This window comes from Crotalus tigris, unplaced genomic scaffold, assembly GCF_016545835.1.
Source record: "Crotalus tigris isolate CLP2741 ecotype Arizona unplaced genomic scaffold, ASM1654583v1 scf7180000017916.3911339, whole genome shotgun sequence".
Lineage (NCBI taxonomy): Eukaryota > Metazoa > Chordata > Lepidosauria > Squamata > Viperidae > Crotalus > Crotalus tigris.
Window position 1 is genome coordinate 220,422 of NW_024096718.1, and position 23,600 is coordinate 244,021.

Genomic DNA, 23,600 nt, shown 5'->3' on the forward strand with positions numbered 1-23,600 from the left:
AGCCGCAAAGGGAGAGACACCGAGGGGAACGTGGAACCTGCAACCCCAGGGACATCTACTGATCCAGGAGCTCCCACCCCCTACCGGACCACAGATGGCAATCTGGACGGAAGGCACTACCACCCACAACAGAGGCACCGATCCATTCCAAGACGTCCACCGTTGGAAGTGAAATTCAAAGGGGAGCCAACACGCTTGGGGTTTTTCCTAACCCAAGTCCTCAGCTACATGGAGGAATATGGGCAGGACATTCCCAGCGACAAAGCCCGCATCCGGATCGTGCAATCTGCCCTGGATGGACCAGCTGCGGATTGGGTAGTGAACTTGCATGACTCCAATGCCCCAGAACTCAGTAACTTCAACCGTTTCATGTCCTCTTTGAGAAGACGATTTGAAGACCCCCTGGCTGATCGCAAAGCCCGTGAAAAAATAACAACGATGAGGCAGGGCAAACGCCCAGTGGCTGAGTATACACAAGAATTCCGGGCCATTGCCAGCAAACTGAATTGGCCAGAAGACATCCTCCTTGGCCATTTCAAAGACGGACTAAACTATGATCTATATGATGCTTGCCTACCCCGAGGGGACCCACATCGACTTGAGGAATGGTACGTCTTGGCAGAGGAAGCAGAGATCGACATATTGAAGAGGCACCGCCGAGGAAAACAATGGAGCCGCCCCCCGCCTGAGCTGACACACCAACCGGTGAAATCATCGGATACAGCCAAGAAGCAAATGGGATGTTTCAAGTGCGGAAGAGAAGGGCATCGAGCTGTAGAATGCCGCTCAAAGGCCCCCCAGCACAACCCAGACAGATCCCCAATCAACAAACCCGGAAAGTATTCAGCTAAGCCAAAAGAAACGGCCATGAGAATGATGGAAATTGCAGAAACCCCCACCTCTGCTCACCAAAGGGAAAGGACTCCAGCCTACACCACAGGGCCGGTGAATGCCTCAGATGACAGCTCGGAGGGCGAACCCCTGGTAAGTGGATGCATCACACCCATCTTCAAAACAGTGACTATATTAATCCCCCCCATGCCCGAAGCTGTGAAGGTGAAAGCCTTAATAGACTCTGGCTGTACCCGCTGCCTCATTAGCCCAACACTAGTGGGGAATCTGGGCATCCCATCCAGGAGACTGGAACAACCAATCTCATTTGGCCAGCTAGATGGATCCATAGCAGGGGGGGTGCCAGCTACCCTAGCCACTTGCCAATACATCTCTCCCTGGGCAACCATGAAGAGGACTTAACGTTTGTGGTGACCCCAGGTATGGAATGCCCAATGATTCTAGGGATGGAATGGTTGAAAAAATGGAACCCCTGGGTAAATTGGAGGACGACAGAAATCAAATTCCCGAAGGGGGACCCTATGGACTTAAAACCCCAAGGGAGGCTACCAGAATCAAGAATAGAAAAAGCATCCATAGGAGAGGAAAAAAGATTAACAGAAATACCAGAGGAATATAGGGACCTTGCTGAAGTCTTCAGTGAGGAGAGGGCGAATGAGCTTCCCCCCCACCGACCCACAGACTGTACCATTGAATTCAAGCCTGGGGCAAAACTCCCGAAGCCCAGATTATACTCCATGAGCCCAAAGGAGAAGGAGGAAATGGAAAGATTTATAAAAAAAAACCTGGAGAGAGGTTTCATTGAGCCAGCCAAGCCTAAAGTGGCTGCCCCGGTCCTTTTTAGAGAGAAGAAGGATGGCTCTTTACGTTTATGCGTGGATTATAGGGCCCTGAATACAATCAGTGAAAGCAACCTATACCCGCTGCCCCTCATGAAAGACATGCTGTCACACCTATCGAAAGGGAAAATTTTTCTAAACTAGACTTAAGGGAAGCTTACTATCGAGTGAGAATCAAGGAAGGGGACGAATGGAAGACTGCATTTAACTGCCCCATGGGGTGCTATCAATTCAAAGTCTTGCCATTTGGATTACAAGGGGGCCCTGCAGTCTTTATGCAATTAATCAATGACGTTCTAAGGGAGCACCTGTTTAAGGGGGGTCCTTGTTTACTTGGACGACATTCTTATCTTTACCGAAACAAAAGAAGAACACGTCAAACTTGTCAGAGTGGGTTTTAAAGAAGCTGCGAGCCGCTCACCTATATGCCAAACTCTCAAAATGCGAATTCCACCAGGAAAGGATAGACTACCTAGGCTATCGCATATCCCCACAGGGCATTGAAATGGACCCAGAGAAGGTCAGAGCAGTATAGAATGGGCACCACCCCGCACAAGAAAGCAACTACAAAGTTTCCTGGGCTTTGCAAATTTTTACCGCCAATTCATCCCCTCATTTGCACAGATAGCCTTGCCCCTCACTAACTTACTAAAAACGAAGGGAACATCCTCAGTAAAACCTAGCCAGCCACTAAAATGGACAATGGAGTGCCAAGCAGCGTTTGAGAGACTAAAGAGACTTTTTTCTGCCGAACCAGTACTAAGGCACCCAGACATGGACAAACCCTTCATAATACAGGCAGATGCAAGTGATGTGGCAGTGGGGGCTGTGCTATTACAAGAAAATGATGATGCAGTATTGCAACCCTGTGCATATACATCTAAGAAACTCACGGAAACTGATCACAAAAATTTAGAAGCCCTGAAAACTCCCAGGAAACTCAATCCCAAACAAGCCCGCTGGTCCCAGCATTTTCACCAATTCCAATTTAAGCTCAAACATTTACCAGGAAGAAAGAACTTCCTGGCAGATGCACTATCTCGCATGCCCCAATATAACAGCGCACGAACCACAGACTCTAGACCAATAATGGCAGAGTCACAACTGGCAGCGCCAGTAACCACAAGAACCCAAGCCAAAATAAAACCACAACTGGACAGCCAAACTGGATTGAATTCAGAAAAAGTTTGGAAACAGATGATTGGTTCCAGAAAAACAAACATGTGTGCACAATGAGAGACGGATTGCCTTGGGTAGGGGAAAAGTTATATATACCAACAACTCAAAGACTAACTTTCATGCAACTTTGCCATGACACAAAATCAGCAGGGCATTTTGGATTTGTAAAAACTTTACACTTAATTAAACGGCAATTTTGGTGGCCATCAATAAAAAAGGACATAGAAAGTTATGTTGCCAGCTGCCCAACCTGTGCATCAGCAAAGAGGTTGCAAGGGAAATCGCCAGGGCTGTTACAACCAGTGGCAAGTCCCTCAGCCCCCTGGAGGGAAATAGCCATGGATTTTATAGTGGAATTGCCTGAAAGCAATGGGAATACTGTTATCTGGACAGTCACGGACCTATTTTCCAAACAGGTGCACTTTATCCCTTGCCAAAAAATTCCCACTGCAAAGGCCTTAGCAAAACTTTTTATCCAGCACATTTACAGATTGCACGGGGCACCCCAACGCATCATCTCTGATAGGGGAGTGCAATTTACGTCTACATTTTGGAAGGAATTTTTATCCCTCTTAGGGACCACTCAGGGACTGACATCTAGCCATCACCCTCAGACAGATGGACAAGCGGAACGCTGCCAGTCGGTACTTGAGCAATATTTGAGATGTTTTTTAAATTTCCAACAGAGTGATTGGACGGACTTACTTCCTTTTGCAGAAGTTGCCTACAATAATGCAGTCCACTCCAGCACAGGCTACACTCCTTTTCAAATAGCCAACGGCCAAAGTTTCAACCCTATGCCAGAGTTAACCCCAAAAGAACCAACGATCCCTTCACTGAAAGAATGGATGGAAAACCTACAAAACACCTGGCCAATAGTCAGAAAATCACTAGATGAAGCTAGGCGGGCATACAAAGCACAAGCCGATAAAAAAAGGGTTGAGCCTACACCATTCATTATAGGAGAAATGGTGTACTTATCTACAAAATACCTAAAGTCCCTACAGCCCTGTAAAAAACTTGGACCAAAATATATAGGACCTTTTCCAATTAAAAGAATCATAAATCCAGTAACAGTAGAATTAGAATTACCCAAAAACCTCAGGCAAATACACCCAATTTTTCATTGCAGCTTGCTGAAAAGAGAGCATCAGTCACCTCTACGGCCAAAAATCCCCCCCCCACCACCTCCAATCATGGTGGAGGGGGAACAACACTTCGAAATAAAAGAGATCCTTGACTCTAGGAGATATCGTGGAACAACTCAGTACCTAGTTGCCTGGAAACACCTCCCTGCCTCACAAAATGAGTGGGTCCATAAACGTCACGTCAGAGCCCCGAAGCTATTGAAGAAGTTTCACACAGAGTATCCTAACAAGCCTAACTAAATTTTTTACTTGTGTTTTCTTTCAGGTGGATCTCTCTTATTGTTAAGAGGGGCCGGATGTCAGAATCCAATTATATTTCATCTTTAATTATCAAACATAGAAACTCCCAATTCTGCCTTCTCTGGATTCTGCCATAAGAGGGAGAAAAGGGGGAGAGCAAAGGGGCTTTATGGCCCTCACTTCCTTCAGCACACTTCAAAGGACTGAATGTGTGTTTATTGTGGCCTCTAAGCTTTAACATATCAAAGAAGAGTAATTGCCTTTCATGTAGTTATCTGAAGTCTCCATCCAGACGGAAGAAGAAAGGGGATGGAATTGTGATACTTGAAACTATCACTGGAAGGGGGGTTGATTGGGTGGGACTACTGGGGAACCCCTTAAAACCTTGAATGGGAGAGCTTGAACCCCAAGTCCTGTCTAGCATGCCTGCAACCATTTTCTCTTAATAAAGGATTCCTGTTGGAAGAATTATTCCAAGAGTTCTGTCTTCTTAAGATGCAAAGTGGGGTGGGTCCTCACAGAGAGTGAGTTGCAGGATTGATTCATTGCATAACGATCATTGAAAGCAACATCATTATTATCTTAGAAAGGAGAAGCTATTCTTAATATTCATTTTTGTCTGTGTATTAATTTTTAATGGGAATAACTTAATACAAAGCCATAAAACTATTTTGTTGATTCAGAACTTACCCAAAATGATATCAGTAGTAAAATATACTAGAGGCAATATGGCAACAACTTTTTTTAAAGCTTCCGTTGCACTTTAGACAAGGCCCAGACAAAAAACATTTTCAAAGGGTAGAAATAAGGATTGCATACCTATGGAATGGAGAAAGTTAAACATGCATTTTGTTACTTCCTAATCAAAGACAAAAAGAAAAACCACATTCACTATTCTTTATTAATCCACCCACATGTCCTCTAGTAATCAACATCAACAATTCCTTCAGCTTTTCTCTAGTTCCCATGATCTCTTCACCTGACTGCTACCCCCTATAAATACGTGGAAGTTGCTGTCGAAGCCATTAGAAGCAGGGTGATTCAGTGTGACAATCGAATTTGTGCATGAATAGTTTCTTTTATTGACAATTTTCAAAAGCCTTCCTAGGTGAGATGTCTTAAAATTCACTGAACAGGGACCAAATGTCCATGGCCTATATTATATTGTATATCATCAATAACACACCATTCTGTACTGCCATAAAATAACATAATTGAACCTATGTCACCATTTCTATTACACCACAGTGCTTTCTGAAATTCTATCTTTAGTTTACCAGGACTTTCCCGCACTACATTGCTCACATTCTTTCTTCTTCTTTCCTCCCTCATAATTCCCAAAATATCTTGTAAAATATGAGATAAGATGACAACAATGATGAATAATTATTTTAAACCAAACATAAGACTGTTATCTCATGTCTATGATGTGCGTATTGAATGCATGTTTATTTTCAATGATTCTGTGCTTTCTGTCATATTTTTTAAAAAGATTCAATTCTACAAAAATGCTTTTTTTATGGTTAGTTTCTGATTTTAAGTGCTTACATAGTGACTTTTATAACATTGCATATTTTGGAAGGTGTGCAAACAGACTCAGACAAACTATTAGCATTTTAATTAATTTGCAAATAATTCAAAGAAAAGATCAGAAATATAATAAACTGTACCCAAATAAACTGCAATTGGGTGAGGCATGCAGACTGAAACAATGCTTTCTGAATCACAAAGAAATTTGACTAAATTTACAATTTTATATTTTTTAAATTAGACCAATGACCATCCTTTCTGTTTTTATTGCATAAGGACTACATGTCCCGTATGCAAATGAGTATTCAGAAGCACATTTTCATTCAATTTCCGCATACGCTTCCTGATCAAGTACCAAAATCCAGACTGAGTAGCTGCTTCTGCAAATGTTGTCTTGCAGAATCCTAAAATTGTATCTCTATTAAAAAAAAAAACCTGACTATTTTCTGTACTCCTTCCCACTTATTACAAATCCACAACAGGGGAGAGGAAGATAATGTGTTAATGGCTCTCAATTAATTTGCTAAATTTATATATACATCAGCATTAGCTACAAGGCTGTCTTCTTAATGGCTCATCATACATTATCAGAAATTACTTGCTTCATATATATCAGGAGTCACCATATCTAGCTGAGTTTATTACACTAAGCCATATAATGAGTATGATTCTTACCTAGTCCAATGGATAAACTTAGTTACTAGGGTTAATAAGCTATGTTTTATGACTTAATGTGATATGAACTGCAGGCAACTATGGCTAACAGAATTATTTACAAAATCCCAGCATAGTCCAATGGATTGAATCCTACCTACAAAGTCATAGGCAATGTTTAAGATACCACTGCAGTTAAAGCAAAAATCTCCAAAATGGAAAGGGAAGGAATCCCTGTGGCTTTTACTCCACTAGCCTTTGCCGACTATAGTGTTTCAAGGCCACTGAGCCAGTGCTGTCCAAAGACATTTCCACAGTCATGTGGCCAGTATCATAATGGAAGACAAGGTGAAGAAATAGCAAATCTCCTTGTGCCATTGTATTCCATACTCCCATGGAGCAGTCTCGGACATGGTTTGGCAAATATATCAACTGTAGTTTAAGGCTACAATGGAGGCAAACTGGGTTATGCATCTCCTCACTTGGCTTTTTCCATTTCAAAATAGTGGTAGAAGATTTAGTGCCTACCACAAAGAAATTAATTCCATTAATGCAGCAATGTAACGCCAGATAGCAGCCTGGCATTATGCTTGAACTTTGCTAGGCACTGTGTAAGCACATTTGCACACAGGCACACACATGGACTAAAATCCCAAGAACCTGTACTAAATCATTTAAAAGCATCACAACACTCCTTCAGCAATATAGTGATTTCTTTCAGAAGTGTAATTACTTTTCTTTTTCAATCTCAGCATTTAATACTCTGCCTTGCTTTGGCATCAAAAGAGCAAGATTCAGGAGATGACAAGTATTTGTCCAAAAATTCTGTTTGAGATATTTACATAACTTCTTGCTTCCAATCAAATTATTAAAAACAGACACATGATTGTGACCAATGCAGTTCTCTGTTTCTCTGAAGTTAGCAATCCCTGGTTTCTATTATCTTTTCTCTCATCTTTCTAAGCAGAAGCAGTGATTTTACAGCCTCACATCTATGAAAGCATGGATCCAGACTGACCTGGTACAAACAAGCAAAACAGAATGGATGTGTCTTGCCATAGTTACATTTTTTTAGGGGAAATAAGTGACTGAGTAATGATTTAAAGTAGGGAGCTCCAGTTCCCACATTTGGGAGGAGCTGGGATTTTTGTTTTTCTTTATATCAACTGTAGTTTAAGGCTACAATGCAGATTTTTTCTGCCTCTCCCCCCTCCAAAGAAAAAAAATGAAGGGAAAGTGTTTTGGCAGTTATTAAATTCAAGGGTCATGTGGATCTTCCAACTGTAAAGTCTTAAGGCATAATACATTTTTTTCAAATACATGAACTCCTTGCCACATTTTTCCACGGTGCAGTTAATTCACTGGAAATGTACTTGGCTCTGAATTAGGAAACATCTCCCCTCATGTTTCCCCTCAAGAGTAGTTAATCAACTGTAAATACATTTGGACAAAACCCAGTTTTCCTAGGGTTTGCATTGCAGATCTAAACAAATGCCTTATGCAAATCACTTAATATACTATCTTTTTTCTCAGTGTTGATTGTACCACACCCACCTTTTAGTGCAACACGTATATGTATAAAAGAAGATGAGTCTCATGGCAAATGTTGCTCTGAAAGCATTTATTGATTCTTTCCCTGAAACATAATTCACCATTCTGTAAAGCAGTACTTTGGGGAATGATGATGCAGGCAATGAATAAGTCACCCTGGCAATTGGGTAATAAATAACAACTGGCCCATTTTCTCTACAATTCCTCTCTCACTCCCCATCAGCATAACACGAAGAACTGACAAACCAGATACTTTCAGAATCAGAATATATTTAATAGAGAGTAAAATTAGAAGCAAGTTGAAATAAGGTTGACAGTAACCAAGAAAGGAGGTGGATATTTAATATTTCATTAAGACAAACTAGAACTTGTGACCTGCATCACTGATAGTTTAGGAATTTATGTATTAGGAAGATAATACAAATATTTAAGAATATTTTTATTACCTAGGATAATCCATCTTTTATTTCCACTTCATTTGTTCCTACTATTTAAAAACAGTTAAATTCCCATTTTCTATAGAATATAAAATTAAGGAAGCTGTCAAGAAAGGAAATCTAAACAGTTTTCAAAGGTTTGTTTTATAAACTGAACAGTACTTTACAGATTTTAAACTATACCAAAACACTGCATAGTTTCAAGCGACATAGAACTAACCAATTCTGCCTCTACATTAATTTTTTCTGCATTAAAGAGAAACTTCAAGAAGTGTGAAGACAGAGTTAATTACATCCCTGATGATAAGAATGCAAGGCAAAGGGTTGTCACCCTTACACTTGAAAAACATCACAAGAGCAGGGATCCAAGCAAATAGACCAGAATAATCTGTTTAAGATTAAATAAAAGATTAGAAGATCATACTTCAATAAGCGGGGTACAGTGCCAGATTTAAGCACTTGGCTTCTTTAATCCCAAATTAATGTCCATTATTTGCGATACAATGAATGTGCATAGAGAATATGGATGATAAGTTTACAGAGATATGCCAGGACCAATACCTAGGCATTTTAAAAAAACACACTACTGCCAATTTCCAGTTTTAGTCTTCCTATGGAATTGATTTCTTCTCTGGTCTACATCTACCTAGTGTGGCTTGACACTATGCAAGAAGATTTAGGAGTCTCCATGACTAAATCAAATCTGAAATGTCAGGGTGAAATTTTCAATCTGTGTCAGTAAACGCTTATGGTCTGCCTCTAGAATATGCTGAGCTTATTTCTAAGCTGTAAGCCCTGAGTTACAAACCATAATAACTGAGATCATGAAACATACGGAAGACAACATCAAACATCGCAATGTGAATCAAATGATCACCTCTCAAAACATAGCTTTATACATTTTATATAGCTTTAGTTAAGTCCTAGAACCCATTCAAAGTGAATGAATGAATGAATGATGAATCTTCAAAATGTACTCCGCCTGTTTTTTGAGGTTCATATGAGGTTCATGTGATTTCTCTGGATTTAGTGGCTTAGGGGAAAATTGGCTCCATTCACAACCCCCCCCCTCGTCAAAAGCAGAAATTATTCAATCACTGTTAAGCTTGGGAAAATGAGCAATTTGGCACACAAAATGTTCACCTCTCAACCTGCCCAAAGCTGGAAATGCTGTGTATGTTCCAAAGAACGGAGGAACAAACAAGCATTTCCTTCTAAAGGCCAAAGCAGGACAGTTCTGATCAGCCCCACCCAGCCTCTGAACAAATGAAAGGTCCAGGAGTTCAAACCCCTCTGCATTTTTAAAATCTCCCTCTATTCCCAATTCTGTGCAAAAAAAAAAGTATTGAACTACTTATATTAAATAGTCAACAATTCCATTCTGCAGGCAAACACAAAGGGAAAACATGCTGACTGTTCAAGGTGGAAAAAGTCTACAATTGAGATGGAAGCTTCTCAATGTTTTTATTTTCCAATTTTAATGACTCACAGGAAAGAGAATCTATTTGTATCTTTCAGATTTGGCAACCTATAAGATAGTCAAGGACAGTTGGATATTGCAGCTTGCTTGAAAATTCCAAGAATGGAAAAAGTACCAGAATGGATAGGATTTCCTATGAAATATTCCCTATTACTGGGAAATGATAGGAATTGTAGTCCAGCATACATGAAAATATATTTTGGGAAATACCGTTCTAAAGCACAAATAATAAAAATAGACTTCTCTTTATATTAAGCATTCTAAGACATTTTAAAGGCTACATAAACATAATTTACTAAGGATCTGACCATTTTGTTGAAAAGTAGTACACACCAATCTACAAAGTAAAATGTACACTGAATAAACGGATTTCTTCATGGTATATTTCTTTCACTTATAAATAATAGGAATTTCCTTTCATAATTTAAGATGAAAATCAAACAATGTTGTTTGGTGGAGTGTTTTGAGGAGGGAGGGTGAGATGCCATAAAATTATCACTGACATTTTAATTAAAAGAAAGAAATGTATGGAAGAAAAACAGGGCACTTCCCATAACATTCAGCGATGGGTGCTCTGTCATTCTTTGAAAAAATCTTACTAAATTACCCAACCACTCACTCGGCAGAACAGCTATAATTCATTGTTCCTGTAATATAGTCGATATCTATCATTATTTTAATTAAACTGAATCTTAATTCATTATCTTCACTTCATTATACCTTGTTATTTTTATCACCATGATAGCATATTATCTTAGCTATCAGAGCTTTGAAATATTTTTTTCTGCAAAAGAGGTCATTAATACTTGAATTGTTTATCAAAAATTCAGCTACAATTTGTTTAAACACTTTTCCTTAGAAACAAGAATTGTAATAGCAGACACTTTCCTAACTAGCTACATCTATACATGTCTCTCATTATAAAATTCAGAGATATGCATTCAGAAGCCTTAGGGCCTATCCTGAAATACTTGGGTATGGTCCCAAAGACCTCCATTGTTACCAAATTCTATTTTTTAATGTGATAGAAATAGAAACTAAATACATGATTGCACACTGATCACATCAACTTCACTTTTACTTAAATTTTTACTAAAATGAAATTTTTATTTTTGTCCTCATCCCACATTACTCCAAAACCAAAGTCCTTGCTCCCGAGATGGGAGTAGCTGTGAATTTCAGGATATTTATCCTGATTTCATAAATCTTTTTTCTTCTTTGGCATATTTGTATAACTTCTATAGCAGTTAATCAGAAACATATATCTGAATTTAGTTGTGTGCACGAAGGTATTTCCCATGGAAACTCTTGCAATGTGCTTCGGAAAGAATATTACTCTGTCACGTATTTTGCTTCTAGCATAGTTTTCTTATAGAAATATTCCTTTTATTTATTGCAATTGATTCATGTTGATTTCTGCAAATAATAAATATTAGAATTAATTTTGGGGGAGGGGTTAATAGCAAATAATCATCCAATTTGCAGAAAAGCTGCTTCTTAATGATTTTCTCAATTATGAGAACTATTTGCCACTTTAAACCCCCATTTTTACCCAATATTGTTGTACTGAATTCTGTTCATAATGAATACAAAAGATGTTTTAATTAAAGCTTATTAATTACTGTTTTTATCAGTTGGAATCTCTATAATTACACTGCGGTCCAGATAGATGGCAACACCTACTGGCTGTTGTGGATCATAAAAAGCTAAGCAGAATTGGACTTAATTTCAGAAGTTGGAAAATAACACATACACACTCAAGGCAAAGAAGGGAAAGCAAACAACTTTCATATTGTAGCTAAGACTAGATCAGCGGTGTCAAACTGCCGGCCCGTAGGCCGGTTGCATCATATTGAAGCCGGAAAGTTGGCAGCCCATGTTCAAGACCCAAGCACCATGTAACAAGGTGAGCTCCGCTCCTAACTCCTGCCTATCTAGCAATTCGAAAGCATACAAATATGAGTAGATAAACAGGTACCACTTCAGTAAGAAGGTAACAGCATTCCGTGACATCGTGCTGGCAATATATGATAGTGGAAATGTCTCTGGACAGTGCTGGTTCAATGGCCTTGAAATGGAGATGAGCACCACCCTCTATATCTGGCAATGACTAGCAGAGTATAATCTATATGTCAATTCTGGAGAATACTTTGAAGGTCTAAGACAGTGGTTCTCAACCTTTCTAATGCCGCGACCCCATAATACAGTTCCCCATGTTGTGGTGACCCCCCAACCACTTATACATCACTGGGTGCCAGGGGCGTGGCCAAAGAAAAGGGGAAAAAAATGGCGGACAGCCTTGTTTGGCGACCCCTGTGAAATGGTCATTTGACCCCAAATGGGGTCCTGACCCACAGGTTGAGAACCACTGGTCTAAGAGGACACAATAAACCTGCACAATCTATCAGAAACATTGCATGAATTTTAAATTGCACAGTTAACAAGTTACTAAGTTATTCCTGGATCTATATCTCAACTTTATTTCAGGACTTTCTCCATTTCTCTCTGCAATAAGATTCCTGTGGGGATGACTGCTACTCAAACCAGGCACAGAATAACATTGAATAGGAGTCTTCCCAGACCTATCTCTGCCATCTAAAATCACTACACTGACTCTTTACTTAAATGCACCCATAATTTATAACTTAAAACATATAAAGAAAATTAGTAGAAAAAGACTATTGTTCAAATGGCTAGAAAATATTCTCATAAAATCAATAATTTATTCTGATACATTAAGAAACATACAACAAATGCAAAACAATTCAGTTTATTTTAATATAGTATTAGAGCATTATTTTCTAGAATACAGATAAATCAAAATTTATTTAAGAAAAAAATGCTTCTAAATAACTTAAGAATAATGTAACATCCTGTTTTCACACACACACCATCCTAAGAATATTTAAATCTTCCATGTACAAGAAATTGCATACACACAGCCTACAGAGGGCACTGTTGTATCAGCTTTAGAATATTTTGGGGTGCTGCACTGATCTGTAAAAAAGGAGCTGTCAAAACTATCCAATTCACAGAATATGAAAGAGGAAAATGTAGTAAGCTTAGCCCGTTTGTAACACCCCAAAGAACAAACCAAGATTTTCTAACTAGATTTGAGAGGAAAATATAAACTTTGCAGCAACCTGTTGGACTGAATATGTCACTATAGTATATATAAGTAGAATAAGTCCTGGTAGTTGGCCCATTAAAAAAGATAATTTAATCAGAGAACCCTAATCTTCACAAATCAGTTTCACTAAAATCCCATGTTGTGATCAGCAGAAACAACATGCATGAGTGAATTCAATTCTATCATTAGGAACAGGGTATTAATACTGTACAGTTTTGGTTTTAAAAGACTAATTCTGTCCTTCCAGCTTTGTAGATATTAAAAACAGTAAGACATTATTACTAGCAATATAGATATAAAATTGCCAAACTTAAGTTTTCAAAAAAGCTTACCATAAATAACATTACTATCTCCATGTTAATAAAAGAGATGCTTTGGATTTTATTAAAATAGCATTACAAAGAAGACATAATGACTTATTTTATGTATAAGTAAAAGTAGTACCAACATCCCATGTTTGATTACAAAATACCATAATTTTGATTACAAAAACAGGAAATGTAAATTACCTGCATCAAATTAATCAAACTTGATATCTATGCAAAATGTATGTTTGATGTATTATCAAAATAGCAGCAATATTCAGAGGGATTTTTTTCTCTGTATGAACCTTTTGTCTGTAACATGTTTAAATTAATACTTCAATTTCTTTTATTTCAACATTTATTTAAGCATGTATAATTGAGTTCTGCTACTACAAGATGATTGAGGACTAAATAAATACTATTTTTCATTCATTCTGTTGTTTAATAAGGACATCCTATATATAATCTGAGAATTCCCTTAGCTACTCCCATCTCATAAAAAGATGATGTTTTTAGTTCCTTTGTTGACATTATTATCTTCAAAACTAGCTAATTCCAAAACTAATTCTCACGATTCAGCATCTTCAGTGGATCTACACAGGATTCAGTCCTAAAATGCAAGCTTTATTTCTTAATCAAGAAATAAAGGGTTTCCTAAATAGTTTTTATATATTTACACACACACACACACACACACACACACACACACACACACATATTGCAAATCCACTCATGTGTCACAGTAAATCCAAGAAAATTGATTTTAAAATGTGATTGCTATAAAGATTATTAAAGCAAATCACAGATTTCATTTTTGCAAAAAAGATCCAATAGTAGTTGTGTAGCAATATTAATTTTAAGTGATAATTAGAAATCTACTTGCTGCTGGAGAAGTATGTACCATTTTAGGCATTATAAATACTTCACTTAAAATGGTAGTATTCTTAAAGGAATATTAAAGCAAGATGATTTGCAAATATTATAGTTAATTAATGCTCATTTTGCATTTAGAAGGATGACATGATCTTCTTAAGAATAAATATACTGTTTCTTTCTGAAGTCTTGCCAAACTGAACTAGGTAAAGGTTAGATTTAATGACTAATAAACAGACTTTAAAGACAAAATTAAAAAAAATACCAGTGACTGATCAGCTTCCAATTAGTGAAGCTTAACTTTTAAACAGGAAGAGGTTTGAAAAGAATGAGTACAATTGGAAACCCATACTTCACATTCTGCAATATCCCTGATAAAGGGAGGAAATGTGTGTTTATCAATGTGTAGCAAGTAAACAATCTCTTACTTGCTCATTTCCAAATACATGTGAGAATCTTATAGATCCAGAATGCTACATCCATCAACCAAGACCACATTAGAATAACCTGGCAGTGGAAAATTAAGAAAATCTGGCAATCAGATTTTTAGGATTTAGAAAAAGAAATCAAGGTTTCCTAGTCATCTTTCATCACTACCGTAGTTTTCCTTTCTATGCTTATTCAGAACAAACACAACAGGCTGCAATCCCACATGCCCAATAGGGAAAAATACACAGAGGATTTATATAAAATTTCATATTTCTCCCAATAAGCTGTTACCTTTTGTGTGACAGGAGGAGGGGGGGACAGCAATGGGGAAAACTGCAGAGGCATCTAGATGTTTATTAATGGCATTAGAAAGACAAATGCAACACTTGGAAAATGATTCCAATTCAGTTTATTTTCAAATAAGATTAAATGCATTCTTCTATAATACTTTTGGAAAAAGATGCAAAACCATTTAATCTAAAAACAGCATCCAACTAAGAATATAGCAACCATCTATTAGCCTCTTTCAATTCCCTCCCAGAGTCACTCTCCCTTTTTCCCACCCCAATTTTTATTACTGCCTCTGGTTTCTTAGTGCCAGATGTAACTAAATTTAGGTGAAACTGCTGGGTCTGTCCAATACATTCAAACAAGGTACTTTGCAACATGTAAAAGCAAAAAGTATCTCTTTTCAAATAATTAAAACAATGATATCTCTTTACAAGTTTGCAAACTGCTTCAAAGGCTGTATCTGTTTCCTTATTCATGCAATCCCACAACCACTTTATCAAAGGCAGCTGGAGAAAACTGTTTTCAGGGTATACTTCAGGGGTCTTCAAACTTGGCCCTTTTATGACTTGTGGACTTCTGGCAGTTGAAGTCCACAAGTCATAAAGGGGCCAAGTTTGAAACCCCTAGTCTACTTCTTCCATCTTAAGAGGGAATCTACAGTATCTCTTTTTCTGAATCCCTGATCCGTCATTAAATGAATGTTACATCTCAATGCAGTCGCGTATAGAATGATAAAAACCAACCAATTCACCAGTTTATATTAGCTAAACCTATGTTACATCCAAAGATAGTCCTTGACTTACAACCGCAATGAAGCCCAAATTTCGGTTGCTAAGTGAGATATTTGTTACGTGAATTCTGCCCCATTTTACAACCTTTCTTGCCAAGTCGTTAACTGAATTACTGGAGTTGTTAAGTTAGTAACACAGTTGTTAAATTAATCTGACTTCTCTGTTGACTTTGCTTGTCAGAAGTGGCAAAAGGTGATCACATGACTCTAGGACACTACAACTGTCAGTTGTCAAATGTCTGGCGTTTGATTACACGACTATGGGGATGCTGCAGTGGTTGTAACTATGAAAAATAGACATAACTTACTTTTTCCAGTGCCATTATAACTTCAAACAGTTACTAAATGAACTGTTGTAAATCGAGACTACCTGTAATTAATTTCGATCTTCCCATTTATACACATTATCATCCTTATCACCACCATTGTTAAACCACTACAGAAAAAGGCAACATGAATCTAATCTACACTATCAAACCAAAACAATGCAGTAAATTGCAAAGGACTGTGGGTACAATAGTTTCATGCATCAGAAGAACCCATAATCTAATATCATTGAAATAATATAGGAAGAATAATAACAGAAACTAAAATAATATATGAGGGATAGTTCCAGTGCTGCTATTCATATAACACATAAACAAGTGCAGAGTCTAACTTCTGCTTGGATAGGGAAGAAATCCTTGGCAAAATATATACTATGTGATTTATTTGTTAGTTGCCTGTGTGGGTTGTTATACAATATGATATACACCACAATTTAATCTCTAGGATACCTTCACCATGCAGATCATTTTTGAATCTAAAGATTGGCTGTTATTTAGTCTGTAAAATGTCTTATTTTTTATCAGTCTCAGTTGACTAATACAAGTTCACCAAGTAATCCAGTAGTTATAGTACATGCATCCACTTTTCTACTAAAATCAATGCTCAGTAGGTAGTTTAAAGTAAATTCCTCAATTCATGTCCATCCCAATGGGCTGGATTTCCAACGCCTGTAGCTTCTAGCCAGGATCAGCTGGAAATGGCTATTCCAAGCAAAACTACTATTCAAAGGATCAATCTATCTGCTAAAAATCTGTAAATATTTCCACAAATTATAGTCACACTGAACATAATGAATGAACAGAGACATAAAAGGATTCAAATAAATTATCACTATTCAGTAGAAGTTCATTATAATAATGAGAGACTAAGGAGAAAAAAATAATTCTACTGGTAAAGTAAATGTGACAAGTAGAAAATGTTGTGAATGGATCTATAGTTGAGAAAACATATTTTAAAAGTTCTGTTTTAAAATATAATATGCTTATAATAATATATAAGCAGGTAGACAATGGGTAGCAAAATAGGATATTAGAAAACACACTTTGTCTCTATGGATCTCTATTGCTTCATGTAATTGAGTAAAGGAATAAACCATGTTTCACATTAATATAACAAATATCATTTCCCTTTAGAGTCTGCTACATTTAAAGATGTAAATTAAAAATTTACATATGTTCCTCTTCAAAACATATCTTCACATAAGTAATACATTCTTAAGAAACGTGTTTCATAGGACTTCCTACATTTAGGATCTTGGACCTGTTTTAGGAATTATAGAATCAATGGCACAAATAACTAATTTAAGATATTTATTCTTGATCTATTACATAATTGAAGATGTTATACAATACCAAACTGCCTTAACCATTATATCTAAAACAAATCAGGAGATCAGATTAACAGTTTATCCATTAAGAGCACTGTGCCAAACTATTATCTTAGATGTGTATGCCAAATAGTACCTACTATATTTTTTAGCATTATTTAATCGAATAGAATGAAGTAAATGACTTAGCTATTAAAACAACCCTAACAATCATAACACATGTATTGTATTTTTGAATGCATAATTAAGTTATTATGTTATATTTTATTATAACAAGCCAATTCTTATTAATGATCACAGTAATGGACATGTTATGTTTTGGGGAAAATTGAAAATGTACTAAAACTCAAGTGTGTATTTTTTTTTCTAATTGTGTGTTTAGTATCTATAATGTATGAATACTGTAAGGATATACACTGGTTCAGCACACTATCTTAGTGCTATTTAACCCCCCCAAAAATATGGTTTTGAATATTTCTTATTTCTAGAGTTTTGCCACTTGGTTGCAGGATCACTTTGTTTTGCACTGAACTTCAGTTCAGGTAATAAAGTTACTAAGATGAAATGACAGATTTAGTTTTTCATCTGGATTTTCACAGAACCTAATACTGATTAGGGCTAAGAGGGTACTACTGGTCCAGCTGCCTTCTGTGCTAAAAGAATTCCTGTTCCTAGTGTGTAACATCTTAACTATTATACCATACTAGCTATATTCTTAAATATGGATGGATGGATGAATGGATGGGAGAGTAGGAAGAAGTTTTTGCAGTCAAATTATTCAAATCTAGAAACCTTTCCCAAAAGGTTTTATCCACTACCACCTTTATTGTATTCTTCAGCACCAGGTAAAAAATCTTTTTTTTTTTCAGTATGTTTTACAACAGAATTTAGTATTTTATGGCTCTGGAAAATTTACTGACTTTATAGATGCTGTTTCTGGCTTTTATTATTTTTATTGTGTCTAGAATAGTTTTACTCCCCTTTGGAACTTTTAGTAAACACTGATTAAGCTTTATTTAAATAAATTAATCTTTCAAACTTTGCAAAATTGTTTTACCATTTTTTTTAAAATGCCAAATGGCAAGATGCTTTACTCTGAATTATAGCCAGACTTCTTTTAGTAACTTTTCATATATTATTATTAAAAACAGAACATAGTATAAGTCAAAAGAACTCTTGGAATTTTATAAGAACCTAAAGACAGAAACAATTTTGTTTCAACTCCTTCAAATCAACTCAAGAGAATTACATTTTGAGCTACAACAACTGCAAATTTATGACACACTGCAATAATTATTTCCCAGATATGAATACAAAAAATTACTGCTTTTGCCCGATTTCTGCAGTTTGTTGGTATCTTCCAGATGGATATAACGTCAGTGCTCATAATTCCCGATCAGCAGAGCCAAAACTAACTCTGATCAATGTACCACAGAAAAAAGGAGCAAATTTAGCACTTTCTACCTTGTTAGCAAGCCCCCCCCCCCAAAAATGCTCTGAGATATTTTTATAAAAATTATTGAAGACTGTAGTTTTAAAACATTACCATATCTTTTTAAAATTAAACATCTGAAGTCACCTATGTTAGCAGCTTAATGTTGTATTATTGTAAAGATACTGATACCTCATTCCAACATGGGAAAACACATGGAAGATACCTGTATGACTAAACGTTTGAAGGAAAAGCCTTAATGAAAAAGTTTGTACATCACTGTATATGATAATATGGTTACTATGTGTAAACTCAGCCAACTGTGGTTTATTTAGCAAACTGGGATTAAAAACATTGCTTTACACCAGTGGTTCTCAACCTGTGGGTCGGGACCCCATTTGGGGTCGAATGACCATTTCACGGTGGTCACCAAACCATGCTGTCCGCCATTTTTTCCCTTTTCCCTAGCTGTCCTACTCCCTCTTATTGGTGGCCACACCCACTTGGGGGTCACCACAACATGGGGAACTGTATTATGGGGTCACGGCATTAGAAAGGTTGAGAATCACTGCTTTACACAATGTGTGAACCCTGTAATTTTGTCAGCTAGCTTAGAGTATGTTCATTAAAGGTTTTTTACCAACTGCTTGATGACTATTTCTCAGAAAAAGAGAATAGTCTAGGAGGCTATTTGAATATACTGTACTCACATAATCATCAATTCTTAAGTGCAAGTACTTTCCCACAGGGAAATGAAAGTCTTTCTTTCTTTCTTTCTTTCTTTCTTTCTTTCTTTCTTTCTTTCTTTCTCTCTCTCTTTCTCTCTTTCTCTCTCTTTCTTTCTCTTCCTTCCTTTCCTTTTCTTTCTTTTCCTTCCTTCCTTCCTTTCTCCTTCCCTTCCCCGTTTTCTTTCCAAATCCCAAACTCTTATTCTTGTTCTTACAAAGTACCCAATAATGTATTGATGTACGCAAGGTTTCAAGTGCAATTTTAGAAGTGCTTTAAATGACTTCAGCTGTAAAAGCATGGTTATTGAATGTCTTTCATAAATGCAATTGATTCCATATATTTATATCTTTGAATTTTCTTCCAGCGAAATTAATATCTATTTAGAAAAAAAACACATCACTTATTTAGTCCAAGACAACTTGATAACATCTCTTTCAACTATAGTTATAAATATCATGCACAAACTTCCAAAGCAGAAGTTGTCAAGATTTAACATTAGCATTAATTTATGTCATAACTGATTGTTATTCTCCAGATAATAGCAATGTATTCAGTCCTTGCTGTCTGGAAGAAAATGAAAAGAAAGTTTGTCCTACTATTAATCATTTAATTTAATTGATCAATAATACATTTCCTTTCCTCCCCCTCATACCTCAGCCTAAAATAATCTTCTGGCATGGAAAAAGTTAGAACAATTCTCTAAGAACTACATTGTGTATTAGAGTCAAATTTAATGGTACCGCAAATTTTCAAACCCTACCCCTTAAACAATAAACAAACAATCACTGGATTCAGTTTTAAGTCAAGAAGAAAACTTTTCAAGAGAGGGCTGACACTATATAACGGCACTGGGGCCAATTTCAAATAAAATATTTCTTAGAAGCTAAAATAATGCAGGTTTTCACTGAACAAGCATGGACATCCTGCAAGATTTCAGGACTTTGGGGGGAGGAGTGTAATTTATTTATTTAATTTTGGGATTCTGTCACACCCTTAAAAATAAGTTAGCTGATGTCCTACCTCATACTATTCCTCATGCCTTTGGGAATAGAATAGTTTGAGCTATTATCCATCATGAAACTTAAAATACATTGTTTTCAAACAGGACTGAGATCTGCATCCTTCTAGCTAGAGTTTCCAAAGCTTTCACACTCAGGTAATTATTTCTAAGCCTACTTCTTCCTTTCATTAAAAAGCAATTGTTTTTTTATCTCTTTTGCACACAAACTGTCTTACACAAATGTTTCACTGTTCCTCTGTGTGACTTGATAGGAATATGCACACATTTTATGTGTCACATAAAAGATTATTAACTTCTTTTCCATAAAGTTTCTCCATAACTTATCTGCTTATTAAGGATCCTCTGATAATTTCAAAGGTAAAGCTGGAACAATCTTGAAGCCATTGCTTTAGAGCAAAGCAAACTTGTCCTTGATCGAAATCTCTTTTTCAGAACCTCTATGGAACCAGTACCACTAGGATCAGTATATTTATTATTATGCATTGTATTGTTGTTATTTTTGCAAGTGAGATATTATACATTTAATTTAACAAGCAGCCAAGAAAGAGATTCAGAATAAATGGAAGAAAAAATAAAGATGCCTTTGCTTCATCTATGAATTTACTTCCACTGCAAATATAGGATACCACTTGTAGCATAAAGCCTTTTGTTTCATGTGTAATATTTACCTGCTGCTACTTCAGTCTGTTTATTACAGCAGAGGTTAAAAGCCACATTGCATTCGCTGGAGGCTTACAACTTCCAACACATTATCTCAGTCGTTCCCCTACAGTAATTACTTGTGGTGATAGAGCTAAACACCAATCCAGAAGGAAAAAAATAATATCCATGAGCATAGCCTATAGCCACAGGTATCCAAGTTAGAAATGTTTAAATTTGGAGTGAACAACCTTCTGGTGGCCTCATTTTTCCAGCCATATTTTTGTTCAAAGCAATGGTCTATTTCCTTCAATCAGTGTGCATGCTAAAAATATTCTGCTGAGATCCATAACTGATCTCTCTGTAGTTGGGTGCATATTAAACACACCATTGTTCTAAAAAGGAAATCCAAATTTAGAAATAGCATAAGAATTATTATATTCCTAGTTATTGTTGAAAATCTTCTAAGTATAATTTCTCTATTAGAACAAAAACAATAAGCATCCTATTTGAAATTCATCCACCAACTTTCAGACCAATAGTCACGATTGTCTCATCTATTTCAGGAGGGATATTTCTAGGAGAAATCAGCCACAAATACAGAACCTTAAAATCTAAGCAATATAAATATAAAAAATCTGTTTTATAGAGACTACAGTGATCAAGCTTCCTAGTTTGAATATCATAAATCAAATAATTATGACCCACTTATTTAAAATGGTTAAGAGACATAATATTACACATTTGGTTACATTTTTAATCAGTATTTTCATGTTAAAGGTCTATAGAATTAGTACAAAAATATCCAGTCAACTGCATCAGTCCAACAATTCATTTTATATATAGGATAGCTTAGATGCCTAAATGGAGCATTCTACTTATATTGCATGACCAAATCAATCCAAAAAGGGGCAAATAGAAGAGTCTAACATATATATATATATTTATATATATATATGTAGAAACATTCTAATTAAGTGTGGGGAACTATTGTTCTTCTCCGAATTCTTAGAAAAAGTCTTGCATTACTATAGTTCACTTTGAATGCAATACTGTAAAGTATTTAATGCTTCTTGAGTTAGGCACAAAAAAAAAGAATATATCAGCAGTGTAAAATGTGGAAGATATTGGATCACCATACCATTGTGATGTATTTCTTGGCATAAATAAATATTTTTACAGCAATAATAGGATGTTTAACCTTAAGCAGGAAGCAACAATAAAGAGCAGAACAAGCTATAAATTAAGACCAATTCAGCCAGGTTTATTCTCTTTGGGAAACTGGATATATATAGCAAAGTATAGAGAATAGGCGACTATAGGCTTGGTGTCTACAGCTTTAATTCTTATATTTAAAAGAAGAAATTGTCATACAAAATACCTTTACAAGTTTCAGAAGCTGATAAAGATCTTCCACCTCATCACCCTCACATTTGGTGTAGATGTTGCCTGTGTTAACGCTGGTACCCTTAATCGTGTGACGGTAGAGAGGCAAGCCCATTGCTTCAGCATATAATTCTATAGCATGATGGCCCACTGTTTGATACATGTAACTATCCAGTTCATCGAATCCTTCTGAAAGGCAAACAAAGCATTACTACATTATCGAATGTACAGTCAAGAACACTAAAATATATATTGTACTGTGTTTAAGCACTCCCTTTATAAAACTCCCCTTATACAATACAAATCTCTTCTACCCCCAATTTCATTTCAATTACTCCCAAATGCAAAATACAGAATAATACTGAAAACATTCCAAACATCTTAAAAAGAATAAACCTATCAACTACAGCTTCCCTCCCTTTGCATGGAGATTATTTTTTTAACATGCACCAACAAAAATTCAGTCTCGTATAAGGATCAGCCTAGGATGTCATCATTCATTCGTTTCTTCCTTCCTTCCTTCTAAAACATCACTGACCTTTGAAAAAGTCATAAAAATATAAGTGCAGAAACAATCATATGATTTTTTAAAAAACTGTAATAAAAGAATCCTAGAAGTTAACAGTGTCTGCTCACTGCTGCTCTCACCCACTGAGTGGGACACTGCCACAAAGGCCAAAATCCTGTGATAAAGACCAGCAAGTTCATCACTTGTACTATAGCTAGCCATAATAAAAATCATGAAACGTTAAGAACTGCCCTTGAGATTTTATTGCCCTGTCTATTTGGTTGTGCTCTAAAAGACAGCAAATACCATTTCTATTATTGTATAAGCCTTTTCTGAATATTTCTGGCTGAAAGATATAAATGTTTTTAAGACAGAAATAATACTGAACAAACTGTTACAATAAGTCATCCTGAAGCACATCCTATATTGGGAGAAGACAACCTTGTGGTACTCCATAAATTATGGGTTGGAATGAATTTCCTTCGCACTACCACTAGTGCAAA

The 23,600-nt window shown here is 36.3% G+C and overlaps 1 protein-coding gene across 6 annotated transcripts in view; it reads right to left on the reverse strand.

Moving 5' to 3' along the window:
* DPH6 (diphthamine biosynthesis 6) overlaps positions 1-23,600 on the reverse strand; it is a 244,527-nt gene that overhangs the window by 215,158 nt on the left and 5,769 nt on the right. For 5 of the 6 annotated variants that reach the window (XM_039344452.1, XM_039344453.1, XM_039344454.1 and 2 more), the window contains exon 3: positions 22,585-22,778. In XM_039344452.1, the coding sequence (XP_039200386.1) occupies positions 22,585-22,778 (194 nt within the window). The remainder of the gene's footprint in view (positions 1-22,584; positions 22,779-23,600) is intronic. The other variant, XM_039344451.1, reaches the window with a different exon arrangement.